General features: G+C 38.6%; 2 protein-coding genes across 5 annotated transcripts in view; one reads left to right on the forward strand and one right to left on the reverse strand.

Moving 5' to 3' along the window:
• The window catches only part of SOD3 (superoxide dismutase 3), a 948116-nt gene that overhangs the window by 225037 nt on the left and 704964 nt on the right, over positions 1 to 18115 (reverse strand). The window lies entirely within an intron of this gene.
• The window catches only part of DHX15 (DEAH-box helicase 15), a 57240-nt gene that overhangs the window by 1069 nt on the left and 38056 nt on the right, over positions 1 to 18115 (forward strand). Inside the window, exons 2-3 of the mRNA XM_050790685.1 lie at positions 6862 to 7297; positions 12717 to 12910. Coding sequence (XP_050646642.1) covers positions 6862 to 7297; positions 12717 to 12910 — 630 coding nt within the window. The remainder of the gene's footprint in view (positions 1 to 6861; positions 7298 to 12716; positions 12911 to 18115) is intronic.

The following is an 18115-nucleotide window of genomic DNA, read 5'->3' on the forward strand; positions in this document are numbered from 1 at the left end:
AAAACTGGTTACCGAACATCATCCCATGGGGAGGGATTAGAAGGCATTCTTTTTTTTTTTTTTTCATCATTTATTTTCTGTGCATGTCCCACTTTTCTTCATAAGTAGCTTTTGAAATACAGGGATCATGTTCAAAACGTGTTTTTAGTATTTATGGCGAAACACCGCCCATGTGGAGGTTGAGAGTTGAAATACACAAACTCATGGTGTTCCAGATTCCTTTCCTTAAAAATACAGAGGAATTTAACAGTTAACTTAAGCAGTTTTATGAAAATCTGTTTCTTTCCCGTGTGTGTTTTCATTGCTGAAGTACAAAGACCTATTTGGATAATTCAGGCAAAACCCACAAAAGCCCGAATATCCAAATACTTTGCATAATTTTATCATTTTATTGTGTACTTGTGATACGGAATCACTGTGTCAAGTCCCCTTGTCTAGCTTTTTTGAAATTTTCAGCTGAAGTTCTTCATTGAAATTGATTTCTAGGGATATGTTTAGTGTCATTGTAGAGTATAAGCCAGGATAGGATGTACTTTCTGAGACCTTCCCATATGTTGAATTATTCAATACAAAGCAAAAGCATGTCACAGTTTTGTGAGTTGTTTAGTTGGCGATATTAGGCATTGTAAAAAGACAATGACACTGTAAGACAGACTCTCTTTAGGCTATCACTGTCCCCCACCGTTACCCCCCACAAAACGTTAAATGCCTCTGAGCTGTATGTCACAGACTCTCAGAGCTGGGAGCAACTTAAAAAAGACTCTACAGCTCCACTCAAGGAATGAGAAATGGAGAACAGTTAAGGTGGCTTGGGCAAGTTTACAGCAGGATCTGGAACCCTGCCTTTATCATTTTCACTCAGCAGCACACAGTTCAGTACTGTAGTTAAGACTCATTACAGCCTATTTTAATGACATTTATAATGGGTTGGTAAAGTAGGGAACACTTCGTTCTTGATTTCTCTGAAGCAAAAATAAATTGCTGTCATCTGGAACTGATGTCTCTAACAGGAGGTCAGATTGGAACAAAATATTCTGGGAGGGAATGAATGAATTCATTTGTATTTGTGCATATGTGCACCATTTAAAATGCTTCCCTTGGGATTAGTGATCCCACCATATGTATGTGCAATTGTTTACTATCTCTTGCAAAAACAGATACCCTTAGTAAACATGTCGACTTTCGGGGTCTAATGGTAGCTTTATGATTCCCTTGTATATTATTTAGAATTTGCCTGTGGATAAAGGCGAGTTCATCTTTGGAATAATGCTCAAGTTATAAGAAATTGTAGAGGGAAGTTTTAATACTAATTTCTATGTCATTTGAGTGCCATTTATCATAGAACTGGCTTTATTTAACAGTGGACTTACAGTGTTTATCAGCATCAGGATTTTTTTTCATACTCCATAATTTTAAGTCACTTGTTGACTGCCATGCAATCCTGCAGATTTTTTTTTTTACCCTGATAGTCAGCAAGTGGTTTTATCTGAGAGCATAAGCTTGTCAGTCTTACAAACTCCACTGCCAGATAGGATGTCTCCAATACTGAGAAGAGAAGGTAATTCAGTGGGAGATTTCACTTACATTAATGTTCCCAACTATATAAGTCTTTATTTTATTCTTGACATATTTTAACTTTGAAATCAGGTGAAATTATAGGTTTCTGTTGCGTATTCTGGCCTCATTTCTTCTTTTTGTCAACCCACAGAGTCTTCACTATACAGTTATTACCAAGAGACAACTTACTGTTGAAGTATGGAAAAAAGTTTTCCATGTTAGGGACGTTTTTCATTTTGATGTTGGTTTTTGATATTACCACCTGATAAGACTTTTTCCTGTTACTTATGGGAAAGTAATGCTAATATGTTAATACTGTGATAACATTTGTAGAGCACACACATTTTCACTACAATCCTGTATGGTAGATGAGGTTAAATGAACTTACCACGGGAACATAGGAAATGTTTATACTCAAAGGTTTAAAAAAGGCATTCCCTAATATCTTCATCTCCGTCTTTGGAGAACATGTTTTAGTGAACATTTTTTAAGATCTCTGCGTATTGACTTAAAAATATGAGCTATAAAATTTGATATCAGTGGGATCAACACGTGTCATTTTGTACTTTGATTTTTTTTTCCACTCAGAAATGTCATTAACTGTAGGTATATATTATGCTTTTAAATTGGCTGCCATAGGCCGGGCGTGGTGGATCACGCCTGTAATCCCAGCACTTTGGGAAGCCAGGGCGGGTGGATCACGAGGTCAGGAGATCAAGACCATCCTGGCTAACACGGTGAAACCCTGACTCTACTAAAAATACAAAAAATTAGCCGGGTGTGGTGGTGGATGCTTGTAGTCCCAGCTACTTGGGAGGCTGAGGCAGGAGAATGGCGTGAACCCGTGAGGCGGAGCTTGCAGTGAGCCAAGATTGCGCCACTGTCTTCCAGCCTGGACAACAGAGCGAGACTCGTCTCAAAAAAAATAAAACATAAAAAAAATTGGCTGCCATAGTACTCTAGTTGTAAAGGTATGACATCACTTACTTAACCAATATTCTATTCATTGATGTTTAGGAAGTTTTCCACTTGTTGCTATTTTATAAATGAGAAGCATGATGAACATCCTTATACATACATATTTGCACACATCCTTGAGAAGTTCCTGGAAATAAGATTGACAGATAAAAAGCAATGCTTATTGCCAGGTGCGGTGGCTAAGTGCCTGTAATCCCAGCACTTTGGGAGGCCTAGGTGAATGGATCACCTGAGGTCAGGATTTCAAGACCAGCCCGGCCAGCATGGTAAAACGTATTTTTGTCTCTACTGAAAATAGAAAAATTAACTGGGCGTGGTGGCGCACCCCTGTAATCCCAGCTACTTTGGAGGGTGAGGCAGGAGAATTGCTTGAACCTGGGAGGGAGAAGTTGCAGTGAGTCAAGATTGTGCCACTGCACTCCAGCCTGGGTAACAGAGTGAGATTCTTTTTTTTTTTAAAAAAAAAAAAAAAAAAAAAGCAATGTTTATTTAAAATATCATGATTTTGATGACCATTTTACATCTTCATTAGCAGTACTTCAGTGCCTGTTGTTATTCCATGTAGAATTTTTGTTTTTTCATTTTTTAGATATAGGGTCTTCCTCTGTTTCCCAGGCTGGAGTGCTCTGGTGTGATCATGACTCGCTGCAATCTCAAACTCCTGGGCTCAAGTGATCTTTCCACCTCAGCCTCCCAGGTAGCTGGGACTACAGCTATGCCACCACACCTGGCTAATTTTAAAGTTTTTTGTAGAGATGGGGTCTCAATATATTGCACAGTCTGGTCTCAAACTTTTGGCCTCCAGTGATCCTCCCACTTTGGCCTCCCAAAGCACTGGGATTACATGCGTGAGTCACCAGGTCTTGCCTTCCATGTGGGATTATAACATGATATTAGAACTTTAAAAAGATCTTTAATAATAGCCAGTATTGGCTGGACATGGTGGCTCACGCCTGTAATCCCAGCACTTTGGGAGGCCGAGGCAGTCAGATCATGAGGTCAAGAGATTGAAACCATCGTGGCCAACATGGTGAAACCCCGCCTCTACTAAAAATACAAAAATGAGTGGGGTGTGGTGGCACGTACCTGTAGTTCCAGCTACTCTGGAGACAGGCAGGAGCATCGCTTGAAACAGGGAGGCAGAGGTTGCAGTGAGCTGAGATTGCATCACTGCACTCCAGCCTGGTAACAGAGCAAGATTCTATCTCAAAATAATAATAATAATAACAACCACCACCGCCACCAATGTTGGGCATTTGCAGTGTGCCAGACAACACTTTAAGCACATCACATACATTAACTCATTTAATCCTTTTGATACTCTACAAGACATATTAATAGCCACATCTTATAGATGAGGGAAGAAATAACTGTGATCCTATAGTTGCCTTAAGTCTTGAGCCAGGATTGAACTGAGACACAGTACAGAACAGTATGTTAAACAACTGTGTCATATCACCTCTCTCCCTGCTAGTGTTGTGGCTGTGTCTGAAACACTGACTTGATACCAGTTTTTAAAAACCCTTATACCTCAACTAGTAAACTTTTAAGAACAAAACTCCTTTATCATAAAAAATACCTGTTTAAAAAAACATTGCACAATAGTTGATAAATATTTATGAAGTGGAGGGTTTGATTTCCCCCCTTTACTGACTTTTCATTTGTATCCTACCTCTCTCGTTGAAGGTAGGTAGTTTGAGCCATAAGCAACATTTCTAGGTGGCTGAATTTGCCTCCTGCATCCTCCCTGTTTTCTTACTTTAATCTGAGACTAAAAGTATCTGAAAATGCTTATCATTTTGCAGGTCAGTAAATTGAGGTGGTGTCTTACAACTGTGATTCCAGCATTCCTTTTAATACCACAGCTGTCCCCATTGCTTGATCAGCAGCTAACCTTTTTATCTTTAGAATATATTTTATACATCCTATGTTTTGGTAATGAAGCTTCTGATGAAGTGGGCCCCTGAAAAAATCTTTGTTAGTATAGGTATTACTTTAACAAAGTAAGGCAATATGTAATACATGATTTACTTTGTCACTGCTCTTCCCCCAAATTTTGTAACTCTTGAAAGGTTAGGTCCATGTCTTAATTGCCTAGTACTATGCTAGAAGTATAGAAATCATTAAATTTCTATACTTTAATGATTAATATAGAAATCATTAAATTTCTAGGCTGGGCATGGTAGCTCACATCTGTAATCCCAGCACTTTGGGAGGCTGAAGCAAAAGATTGCTTGATCCCAGGAGTTCAGAACCATCCTGGGCAACATGGTGAGACCCTCATCTCTACAAAAATAAAAAATTAGCCAGGCATGGTGGTACGTGCCTGTCTGTAGTCCCAGTTGCTCGGGAGGCTCAGGTAAGAGGACCACTGGAACCCGGAAGTTTGAGATTGCGGAGAGCCATGATCCAGTGAGCCACTGCACTCCAACCTGGGTGACGAGCGAGATCTTATCTCAAAAAAAAGAAAATTGTTTCAATTATTTTTTGTGATCTCCTCCTTCCCCCATGGTTGAGTGAATACTAGAAACGTGAATCCTTTTTGTATAGACCAGATGTGCTTTGAGAGTTCTTTTCTAGCTGTATGTTCCATGATCTTTAAGATGTCTAGTATTTGAACCATATGTGAGTACAGTGCTTCTCACTTTACTGGGTACATTTCTGTATACTCTTATTGTAAACTGCATCTCATTGGCATTTTGGAGCAATGTAAACACTTATTTAATTAACAATCACCTTAGGCCAGAAACAGGAGAAGCAAAGATGGTTGATGGCATATTTCGGAAGGTAGGCCCAGACTCTCAAGTATTGAATTGTGAGACTTCATTTTATGTTTTTTAAGTTATCCGTTGACTTTTCTTTCCCATTGATTTTCTTTCTGTTTATGCCAGGTGAGATGAGAGGCTTCATACTGTTCTGGCTTGTATGCTCTGTGAGTTTTGTAGGTGAACATTGGGATAGAAGAGGGGAAAATCACTTTTCATGTTTACATATGCATATATCTGGCTTTTCTTCTCTTTGAGTAAATTTGTACATGGCACACAACTGTACTTGGAGCACAGGGAATTTGTACTTTTGTGTGTTGTGGGTAAGGAACAATGATATGTTTAGGGGCTTGTGTCATAGCTCCATCATGCCTGATTATTTCAAGTCTGGGTTTAAACGTCTTGAGGCAAGTTTCTCTGCTGGAGTAGTTGGTCTGTAGTAAACTGGACTAGTAGAATGAACAAGCATAGATTATTTTATTTCCACCACCAGTCTCCCAGAGGCTGCTTTCAGCCACAACGCATATGAGCAACATGCAGCCCTTCTGCTTGTGAAGTTCTTAGCATAGATACTTTTAAAATGACTTATTAAGGTCAATCTCTAATAACTGGAAGTAGATACCAGAATTGACTACTTAAAATTGACCCAAGTTTAATAGAGTGGCTACCTGCATAATTTTAACATGTTAAACAACTTAATAGTGTTCATTGAAGCTTATTTTTAATTTGACTATGTTTCATTTTATGGTAGACCAAGGTACATAGATTTATAGAGTGCTTTCAGTTTTTTACTGTTGCTGTTAAGGTTAAAATGCAAGAGTAAACAAGGAAGAAGGAATAAAAGTTTTAATTTTAGTTTTTCTTATAGTATACATTTACTGAACAAAATTGGGAAAGTGCTGGAAAGTATAACTAAAAAAACAAATTCTGCAGTCCTGTAATTCATATTTGTATTAGTTGAGATATTGATATGTATAACATTGTACTGTGCTCTTTTCACTTTGCATTACAACCAATCATTGTCCTATGGCAAAGAAAGGAATATTAAAACAATTTATTAAATGTGGATTATAAAAGTATTGAGCAAAACCCACCACTGTTGACTGTAGTAATGTGAGGTAGAGTTGTCTTTATGTCCAGTAACAGTGTTTGTGCTAACTTCTGAATATACTTTTAGTGCAAAAAATACTTCTTCACAAATTGAAGGAGAATTTGAGAAAGATTGAGATGCCATCTTCTTTTGCTCAATCTTCATCCTACTCTCAGTATCTGATTTCTGTTGTCTAAGTAGGAGGGGTTTTACTTGCAGCAGACTGAGTTCTTGTAACCTTACGTTGAAAGTTAAGGAAGGTGAGGCATCAGCAAGGAAGGGAAAGATGTTTGTGGTGGAGAATGAGAAGCCCTTAATTGTAGGGTATTTTTTATTATTTCTGATAGTTACATAATCCATTGGATTTTTTACTCACTTGAATGTTGGACATTTACTCTCTTTGTGATTATAACACTAACATGAACATTCTGCTTAAAATTCAGAATCTGAATTCTAAATTTTTGTTTTTAGGAAGGATCGAGATCGAGACCGGGATCGTGAAGATCGGTCTAAAGATCGAGACCGAGAACGCGATAGAGGAGATAGAGAGCGGGAGAGGGAGAAAGAAAAGGAGAAGGAGTTGCGAGCTTCAACGAATGCTATGCTTATCAGTGCTGGATTACCACCTTTAAAAGCTTCCCATTCAGCTCATTCAACCCACTCAGCGCATTCAACGCATTCGACACATTCTGCTCATTCAGCGCACGCCGGACATGCAGGTCACACGTCACTTCCACAGTGCATTAATCCGTTCACCAACTTACCCCATACTCCTCGATACTATGATATTCTAAAGAAACGGCTTCAGCTCCCTGTTTGGGAATACAAGGATAGGTTTACAGATATTCTGGTTAGACATCAGTCCTTTGTACTGGTTGGTGAGACTGGGTCTGGTAAAACAACACAGGTGAGTTACTGTATACCATGGTACATATTTCATTTATGTTTAAGTTTAGCAAATGTTGCATATTTGATTCTGGTGGTCATTTCCCTTGTCTGTCCTATGGAACATCTTGAAGAATAGCTGCTTTGATGTTTAATTGGCACTCTGAATTTCAGAGTGGAAATCCTATGGAGAGTACCTCTCTCCCCTGAGTCTAGGGGAAAATAGTGGTGCTCGCTTTTCAAATTTTGTTACCTTAAGTATGGCAGAGTGATGCTCTCCCACCCATTTTGACTCTAGGACAGTACAGATTTAGGGACACACAGTTTATTTGCTGGTGCTTGGGTGGAGAAATCAACCACTGGGGTAGATTTTTGTCGTTTGTATTTAATATAGTATCTTGAGCCATGCAAATATCTATTTTTTGAAAAAATGAAGTGCTAAAAGGATATAAAGTCTATACTCGTGACTTTTGTCCATCTAGTCATCCCCCCCATAGAACTAAACACTGTTACTAGTGTCTTATTTGTAATATATCTAGGATATTTTTTAAACACGGATGGGCTATTATTAACTAGACCCCTATTGATAGACATTTAGGCTGTTTCCCATGGTGGTTTTGCATGGGCAAGTGTTTCTGTAGGAATCAAATTGCTGGGTCAGAAGATCATTTGTAATTGTGATACAGAAAGCTGGATAGCCTTCCAGAGGGAGTGTATTAATTTACCTTTCCATGAGCATGTATGAGAACATATGTGGGAAACTATTAAAACGTATCATTGAACTTGAATTTTTACAAATCCAATAGGTGAAAAATTGCATTCTAGTGTACTTTTTAATTTGCATTTTCTTGCTGTGGGTGAGAAGTAACTCTTTATACATTTAAGCCTGAACCATTAATTAAAAATTTCTTTCGGTTTCAAAAGTAGTGGTCCCTGATCATTGTAGAAAATTTGAAAAAATCAGAAAAGTATTAAAGCTAATTTAATAATTACCTGCCTTACCATGCAGAGATTGAACATACTGCATACACAATTTATCTTTTTCTAAAGTTACATGTGCATAGACATTTTGAAGGTACTGTAGCAACAAAAATAGGAAGCTTTTATTACAGACTGAGCCTTCGTACCATTTTTCTTTTCTCTTCTCTTCTCTTCTCTTCTCTTCTCTTCTCTTTTCTTTTCTTTTGTATTGTTGTTGTTGAGACAGAGTCTCTTTCACCCATGCTGGAGTGCAGTGGTATGAACGCAGCCTCAACCTCCTGGGCTGAAGGGATCCTCCTGCCTCAGCTTCCCAAGTAGCTGAGATCACAGGCATATGCCACCAGTGCCTGGCTAAGTTTTAAATAAAATTTTTGTAGAGTTGAGGTTTTGAACTCCTAAGCTCAAGCAATCCTCCTGCCTTAGCCTTCCCAATTTTTCTTTTTTAATGAAAGAAAACTTAGAATTGATGTTAGGGTGTTCAAAAATCACCTTACGGAAATGTAAAGAATTTTCAAATTACATGGAAGACTGTAACTCTGAACTTACTATTTAATTGACATTTGGGTAAAGCCAGACACTGTATACTTTACATGTATTAGCTTATTTACATTTTTCTATAATCCTGCAGGGAAGATATTCATCACCACTTTACAGATGAGCAAAATGAGGTTTAGGTTTATGAGAAACTTAGGTTTAGCGAATTGTCCTGGGTTGGGTTGTGGATTTTGGTGGGCTCAACGTTTAAAACTTTGTACCTTTGTCTTTATATCTAAAGTTATATTTCATACCTGCTATTCTGTGGTCTGATATAGGTAGCCTCATTTCAGAGATGAGTTTATTAATGGTTAGTGTAGAAGGAGGTCAGGTCAATTCAAGATGAGGTTTGTGATTATTTGGATTAATATTTGACTTTTAGAGGGGTAAAGATACTTGAATACTTAGGATTGCAGCACATCAGGGGGATTTGAAGGGAAACCAAACAGTTTAAGGAATGAATTTCATTCATATGTTTCCTAGCATACTCTTATTAAACTTTGACTCAAACCATTAAAACCAGTCTTTTTTTTAGTGATTTGTTCTTGTCAGAAAAATTCTCTAAACAAAATCTAAAGTAATGACTTTAACTTTTTTTTTTTATTATTTTGAGACAAAGTGTCGCTCTGTTACCCAAGCTAAAGTGCAGTGATGTAATCTTGGCTTCCTGCAACTTCTTCCTCCTGGGTTCAAGTGATTCTCCTGCCTCAGCCTCCTGAGTAGCTGGGACTACAAGTGTGCGCCACCATGCCTGGCTAATTGTTTTTGTATTTTTAATAGAAACGGCATTTCACCATGTTGGCCAGGCTGTTCTCTAAATTCTGACCTCAAGTGATTGGCCTGTCTCGGCCTCCCATGTGCTGGGATTACAGGCCTGAGCCACTGCACCGGACCATGACTTTAACTTTTGACAGACCTACAGTAAAGACGTTTCACATTGCTGCTTAGTAGACACATAACTGCACATGAGTAAGGAATTGAAGCTAGGTCAGCCAAAGGGACAGTGTGAGCAAGGACACATGTTGAGCTAAGGGAATGCAGATATGCTCCGGCCAGAATACAGAGGGTTTGGGAAGGTGGAGGTGGGGCAGGTGAGACTGCAGCTGTCAGTTGAGCCTTAATATATCTTATATAGATTGGAAGCCATCAGAGCTATTGAACTGAAGAGGAATGATGAGGATTTTTTTTAAAAAAAATGTCCTGTCTAGTGAACATACTGATGATAGACCATGTAAGAGGTCATAACAAAAGTTTTTATTCTGCGAAGGGCCATGGGAATAGAAAATAAAGAATGGATTGGAGTCAGGATATTAGGAATTAACAAGTATTTTGGAGGAAGGTGAGAAATAGTTTTGCTTTTGAACGTGTGAATTTGAGATACTAACTAGGTGGAAATGACCATTAGCTCTAAGATGGAAGCTAGAGTTAGGATTGGCATTGATGAATTACAGGTAATACTGGAAGTTAGAACATATAAAACTTCACAGGATATTGTGTAAAACAAGAAGACTAGAACACCGAGGATCAGTTTGTAAGATGACCTCAAATGGAGGAAGAGAAGAAGCTGAAAAGGAGGAATGGCTTTAAAATAACTTAGTCCTGGCTGGGTGCAGTGGCCCATGCCTGTAATCCTGGCAGTTTGGAAGGCTGAGGCGGGCGGATCACCTGAGGTCAGGGATTTGAGACCAGCTTGGCCAATATGGTAAGACCCTGTCTCTACTAAAAATACAAAAATTAGCTGGGCGTGGTGGCGCACACCTGTAACCCCAGCTATTTGGGAGGCTGAGGCAGGAGAATCACTTGAACCCTGGAGGTGGAGGTTGCAGTAAGCCCAGATTGCGCCCCTGCATTCCAGCCTGGGCAACAGAGTGAGACTCCATCTTAAAAAAAATAGAACTGATCCCTGGCTTGAATACACCAGTAGCCTACATATTTCAGGACCTCGTTCTCTTCTTAATGCTATGTTCCTTAGAAATGTGAACAGATGCATTAACTGACTGGTTCTCCAGCTATTGCCTGGGAGTTCTTAAAAGTCCTTGAAACGATTTCAGGGGTCCTAGAATTTGTAAAAATATAAGGAAATGCACTCTTGTAGCTAAGTTTTTTTTGTTTGCAAAGTAGTCATTTTTATAGAAAGTGTTATTTTGTATTAAAACAGAATGAGGTTTTATTGTTAGCAATTAATAAATATTTTAGCAATTTTTAGTTTTAATTTCTCAACACAGTAAATTTATTAGTAGTTTGGCTTCCTTGGTTATTTTCAGAGTGAGTGTACAGGGGTCCTGAGAGCTGCTAGTTAACTTGTTGGTCTTGTTTTTCAAGTGGAGATAAGCTGTCGATTTTAGCGGAGTGAATTAAAAAATCTGAAAATTCTTGGCCAGGCATGGTGGCTCATGCCTATAATCCCAGCACTTTGGAAGGCCGAGGCGGGTGCATCATCTGAGGTCAGGAGTTCGAGACCAGCCTGCCCAATATGGTGAAACCCCATCTCTACTAAAAATACAAAAAATTAGCCAGGCGTGGTGGCATGCGCCTGTAGTCGCAGCTGCTTGGGAGGCTGAGACAGGAGAATCGCTTGAACCTGGGAGGCGGTGGTTGCAGTGAGCCGAGATTGTGCCACTGCACTCCAGCCTGGGCAACAAGAGCAAGACTGCATCTCAAAAAACAAAAAAAAAGATCTGAACATTCTTGCCTTGAGAATTTTGAATTAATTTTAAATATCTTTAGTTCACCAGTGAGTGGTTTTTGAATTTTCACTTTCTAGATCTTTGAAAGTACATTTTGCCCTTGTGAAAGGGTTGCCGAATTGAGGATATATGTAGGTCTGTGGATTTACAGAACCCGATAGATACCACTTCTTTAGTTATTTTTGTTCATTTAAAGTGTTTTAAAGATATATGTGATGTTTTTAGAGAATCAACATAATTAACCCTCCCTTTCAGATACTTGTCAGTGACAGGTTACCCCCAGATTGCAGAAGCAACCCAACTAAAATGTAATAATAGTGCAGCTACCAATATTCTTCATCAGTTTTACTGTACTGATACTGTGCAGAAAACTCCATGTTTCCTGTAGCATTAGAGTCTGATAGGCTTCTGGAAGCTTTGATGTAAAACAATTATGCTCTTCCAGCAGTGCATTTCCATTTAATGTGGTGAGCACTTACATTTTCCCCATGATTCTTTTCCAGTTAAGTGACTGGAAAACTGTAAAACTGGGGAATCCATTAGCTTATGTTGATAATGGAACTGGGGGGAAATGTACTGCCATCAAGGCACCCAGCTTAACTTGTGCTTGGGGGTCCCCCGCCCCTTTGGCCACCCTTAACGAAGTGGTACTACTCTAGGTCCTGTTAAATTTGAGACTGGCAGTTCTTAAAATTGACTTTAAGATGGTACCTAAGGTGCTGCCATTGTGCATACTGCTCCTGAGAGGAAAAGGATAGGATTACCAAAGAGTGGGGTGCTAAGAGTTAGGTTCTGCTGGCTTATCAACCAAATTTGAATTGAATTAAATACAACTTCAGAGTTACAAGGGGATATGATTTCTACTTGATTTTGCAACTCAAATTATATAAGAATTTAAAAGTTACACTTTCTTAGAAACGTTATAAAGTAGAATTTGTAGTAAGTTGGAGTTTTTAAAATTGCATAGGGAAATACTTCATGATGGGATAGTTCACGCTGTCGAGTGCATCTCTGACTGTGTATACCCAGCTCAGGGGTATGTGTTATATCAGTATTATACATGACTGTTCCTTGGTTTAGAGAGCTTGTGTTGTTACAAGTTTTGAGTCACAAATCTTTTTGTCATTTGCCTAATTGAATTTGTTTTTAAATCATTGGAATGAGATAAAGTGTTTTATGTTACATATGCTTGATATGCAGGCAGAATAGAATTAATTTAAATGTGAAATTATTTGATAGATTCCGCAGTGGTGTGTGGAGTACATGCGATCATTACCAGGACCCAAGAGAGGAGTTGCCTGTACCCAGCCCAGGAGAGTGGCTGCAATGAGTGTGGCTCAGAGAGTTGCTGATGAAATGGATGTGATGTTGGGCCAGGAAGTTGGTTACTCCATTCGATTTGAAGACTGCAGTAGTGCGAAAACCATTCTTAAGTAAGTACTATATCTTTAAAGATGCTTTTCTTTCTCTGCTTGCCATTTTCTGCCATTAGGTAGAAGACTTTGCTAGTGCAGGCTTATGTCATCCAAATTTAGAATTGTCCAAAGTAGGCCTTCTTAGACTTACCACATGACCTTATTTTAATTATAGATTATTGGTAATATATAGCTATTTGGTAGAAATTGAAGTTCAAAGGTCACATTTTAGTTACTTGGTTCTGCATTTTAGGTGAAATGTTACTGATACTGTAAAATGTGTGATTTTAGTAGACACAATGGCGTATGACTTAATTGTGAAAGAAAAGGAAAGTGGCGTGTCTTAGTAAAAGATAACTACTTTTAGAAAGAAGAATGTATAGGATGGGATATGATTTATTTAGGGGAGAGGGGACTTTTAATGTTAATTATGCAGTTATTACCGTGCATCTGTTATAAGCTAAAGAGGAGTCTTTTGTTCTGTAATACACTCTTAGAGCTGCCTCTAGGACCTCGTTCCTCTGTAGCTGTGGTGCAGATGATTGACTACCATATTGAGCTTTCTAATGTTTTAACTCTACCAACTTTTTATTGCCTTACACTTGCATTCTGCATAAGTTGAGATACATGCTACCTGATAATGATTCTTTCTCAAGTCTTATTTCCCTCTGGTTGCTTCTGCTTATTCTGTATTTATGTGACATTTAAGTCCTTTTAAACGTGACTTGTTTGAGTGGGGCTCAGTGGCATATGCCTGTTTATTCCTAGCCACTTGGTAGGCTGAAGCAGGAGGATTGCTTGAGGCCAAGAGTTCAAGGCTACAGTGCACTCTGATCATGCCTGTGATAGCTACTGCATTTGAACCTGATCAACATAGCAAGACCACATTTCTTTAAAAAGAAAAAAATAAAAAATCATATCTATGTAATCTTCTCCCTGAGGTTTTTAAAAACCATTTTGGAGCATTGTGTAGGCAGTGATATGAGTCTTTGTTGTCAGAGCGATATAGTGTTAATGGAATAAATGAAACAAGAGTCTCTTTTTTTTTTTTTTTTTTTTTTTTTTTGAGATGGAGTCTCAGTCTGTTGCCCAGGCTGGAGTGCAGTGGCACCATCTTGGCTCACTGCAATCTCCGCCTCCCAGGTTCAAGCAATTCTCCGGCCTCAGCCTCTTGGGTAGCTGGGACGTAGGCGTGTGCCACCACACCTGGCTAACTTTTTGTATTTTTATTAGGGATGGGGTTTCACTATGTTGGCCAGGCTGGTCTCGAACTCCTGACCTCGTGATCCGCCCGCCTCAGCCTCCCACAGTGCTGGGATTACAGGCGTGAGCCACCACACCCAGCCACAGAAATTGAATGGAATAATAAACTGCATGTGTTTATCACCGATTTTTAACTATTTCAATCTTAATTCATATCCCCAAACCCTTTGCCTGTCCCATGTTACTTTGAAGTAATCCTAAATACCAAATAATTATATATATAAATATTTCAGTGTGTATCTCTGAGATAGTTTCTTAAAACAGAGCTATCATAACTTAAAGCAATTTATTTGATCAAAATATCCAGTCTTCATTCAATAGTTGTGTCAGTTTTTTCTAATTCTTTGGTTTATCTAATTTTATTAGAACTTTTTATTCAATGTAATATTTAATAGCAGTTGAACTTTAAAATACTTAAATAAGCTTATCCTTATGTTTGACTTAAACCTTAATCTTCACTGAATAAATTATTGTAGTTTGGTGATACCATGTTATTGATCACTGGTAATTATAGTATAATTAACAATTACATAAGCAAAATCATAGTTCATTATATTACTTTAAAACGCAGATAATGTCAAGGACTTGAGGATAATAAGGGGGAGATTTTACTCATCTTTAGGAGGAATATCATTATTCTGACTTGATTCACATTGCATTGAATTTTTCTTGGTAAGCCACAGTTGAGTTGAGAACAGAATTTGGAAATTGGGATGCAAGAAAGTTATGCAATATTGGTGCTGTGTGTATGTGTAGTAGGAAGTGGATGGAGGATAGGCTTTCAAAAGATGAGTACTTCTGAAAGATTTTGGTTCACTTCATAGGGAATGACAAGTAACAGATTTTATAGTTCAAATGAAGTATTTTTGGCATTGTAATTTTTTTTATGGAGCAGTTTCTAGAGGTTATAACTACTTTTAAAAGCTTTCTTAAGACAGGGTAAGCTTATTGGGGTTTTTTTAAGGAGCTCACCTGGTGTTGCCTTTAAGTAATGTAAGTAAAGGAGTGTATTACAGTAAGTTAGCTTAAAATTTAAAAATTTCAAATGTAACTCTTTGCTGTTTAATAGGAAGAATTTAACTAATGGAAATGTTTCATTAAATGTAGTTCTTTTCATGTATAGATATAAAATGCTTATATATCCATTGTGTAGCCAGGGCGAACTTTAATTTTCATTCTAGGATGGTAAAGAGGCTAACTTAGGCAGATTCTGCTTGAGGAGCACAGAATTTAACCATAGTTTGAGAGCATTTTAGCTAAATAATACATCTTTAAATTGTCCCCATATAGATTAAGGGTCCATAAGATAGTTTCTTTCGTGTTTGGGATACCTGTTCATCAATTTTAGGGTGTAGATCTGATTCTGTGCTCTTTTCAGAAGATTGGATCTAGTATAACTTAGTGCACACTCTGTTAGTCTAGCCTTAAGTGGCTACCCCATCCCAGTGGACAAGTAAGTTTACAGAACTGCCACTCCTAAATGGTTTTTGTATTTCCTTTTTTATGTGTTTGCTTGTCCCCATCCTTTTCTTCTGAAACATTCTTTTTGCAAAATACTTTCCTGTTGTCTTGGAGTGGAAATTATGAAGAAAAAACCCAATGAGATACCTAAAGAGCTGACCAATCAGGGAACAATATATTGCCGTATTTGTGACTAGTCAGTGTAAAATAACCTGATTCATTTTGATATAAGGAAGGAGAGGTTGTTGGCTTCTGGTGTAGCCCTTTTGCAGTGGATTTTAAGAAGCACTTTTCTGTGGTTGTAACTTTTTTTTTTTTTTTTTTTGAGAGGGAGTCTTGCTCTGTCGCCCAGGCTGGAGTGCAGTGGCCCAATCTCAGCTCACTGCAACCTCCGCCTCCCGGGTTCAAGCGATTCTCCTGCCTCAGCCTCCCAAGCTGAGATTACAGGCGCCCGCCACCACGCCCAACTAATTTTTGTATTTTTAGTAGAGATGGGATTTCACCATATTGGCCAGGCTGGTCTCAAACTTGTGACCTTGTGATTGCCTGCCTCGGCCTCCCCAAGTGCGGGGATTACAGGCACCCAACCAGATGCAGCCTGGTTGTAACATACTTTAATTCAGGAAATCACCTTCTGTTTTTTGAAGGAGCTGGTAATTTTTTAGGGAAGAAAACAATGTAATAATCTTGTATGTGTAGAAAAACACAATGATTGAAGTTGTTAATTTGGTAGGTAATTTTACTGTTATTTTAGGTGATACGCTACCTTTTATTTTTTCCTACGCTATAAAATTAGAGATTTTTATGTTGAAGGAATCTAATAATTTATACATGTAATGATTCGTCAGTCAGCTAATAATTAAGTACCTTTTATATGTTGGGCAGTTCTAGGTATAATAATGAAAAGTACATCTAGTCCCTGTCCTTGTTAAAGCAAATAAAAATGTAATAAAAAGTTTGACATTGTAATTAACCTTCTGAAGCAGAATATGGGTGTTTATATGAAAGAATGATTTGAGAATAAGTTTAGGTGGGAAGACGTTGGATTTATTTATTTATTTTTGAGACAGAGTCTCATCTCATCTGTCACCCAGGCTGGAGTGCAGTGGTGCCATCTCGGCTCACTGCAATCTCCGCCTGCCAGATTCAAGCGATTCTCGTGCCTCACCCTTCTGAGTAGCTGGGATTACAGGCGCGTGCCACCATGCCTGGCTACTTTTTGTATTTTTAATAGAGATGGGGTTTCACCATGTTGGCCAGGCTGGTCTCAAACTCCTGACCTCAAGTGATCCACCCACCTCAGCCTCCCAAAGTGCTGGGATTACAGGCGTGAGCCACTGCTCCCAGCCAAGAAGTTGGAATTTAAGTCAAGGGTTGAATTTAAAGTGATGGTTAGCCACAACAGGGGTTGTGGGATAGGGAATTACAGGGCATTGCCATAGCAGATTCTTTGGTGTGCCTGGAAACAGCTGACTGAAGCACTAACTGTATAAAGACTACTTATGCAGAGTCCAGAGTTTCCAACAAGACAGCTTCGTTTAAAAATACCTTGAGGCCAGGAGCAGTGGCCCACACCTGTTGTCCCAACACTTTGGGAGGCTGAGGCAGGAGGATCACTTGAGTCCAGGATGGGTAACATAGTGAGACCCTGGCTCTACAAAAAGATTTATATGTAAATAAATTAGTCAGGTGTGGTGGTATGTACCTGTAGTCCCAGCTACTTGGGTAAGGTAAGTGGATCACTTGGACCCAAGAGTTTGAGACTGAGGTGAGCTAGGATTGTGTCACTGCACTCCAGCCTGAGTGACAGAGCAAGACTCCATCTCTCTTTAAGAAAAAAAAAAAAGGTGGCTTGTGAAGAGAACCAAAAGGAAATAGATCCTAGAGCATAGCCTCTAGGGTCAGTGTCTGAGTTGTCCTAGCTCTGCCCACTTATTAGCTGTGACATTAACTATATGTTAAGTAGCCCTCATGTGCTTATTTCTTTTTCAGAAGATGGAACTGGTACTAACTACCTGATACAGTTGTTCTGAGATCAGATGTAGTAGTCCGCGTACAACTCTTTGTCATTTATGACACTCTGTTTAGGGGTGCGTCAGTCAGCATTGCTGATTCTTGCTGCTGTTGGTGATGATGGTAGATTTCCAGTTGGAGAAATTACTGGATCTTTTTGACCAGTTAACCCAGTTAGAGAGGGACTTAGAAAACCAATTTAATAAAGTTCCTTTTAGCACAATAATTGAATTACAATTGGGGATGTAAACTTAAACCTTGACATGTCACTGGAATGAATCAATTCAAGTATGCTCTTAGGGCTGGAGGTAAAGTTGAAACAGATGTGGCACTTTAAGGACCATTAATTATACAAACAATTATAAACTAATTTATTGAACATCTATTATGTGGCAGTCTTGGTTCTAATTCATGTGTAGCACGTAAGTTAGGTAAGGGTAATTTTATTGGACTCTTAAAAAGAGGTGGGAATAAAGGATAAATGTG

Source organism: Macaca thibetana, chromosome 5 (assembly GCF_024542745.1).
Source record: "Macaca thibetana thibetana isolate TM-01 chromosome 5, ASM2454274v1, whole genome shotgun sequence".
In the NCBI taxonomy this organism is placed as follows: Eukaryota; Metazoa; Chordata; class Mammalia; order Primates; family Cercopithecidae; genus Macaca; species Macaca thibetana.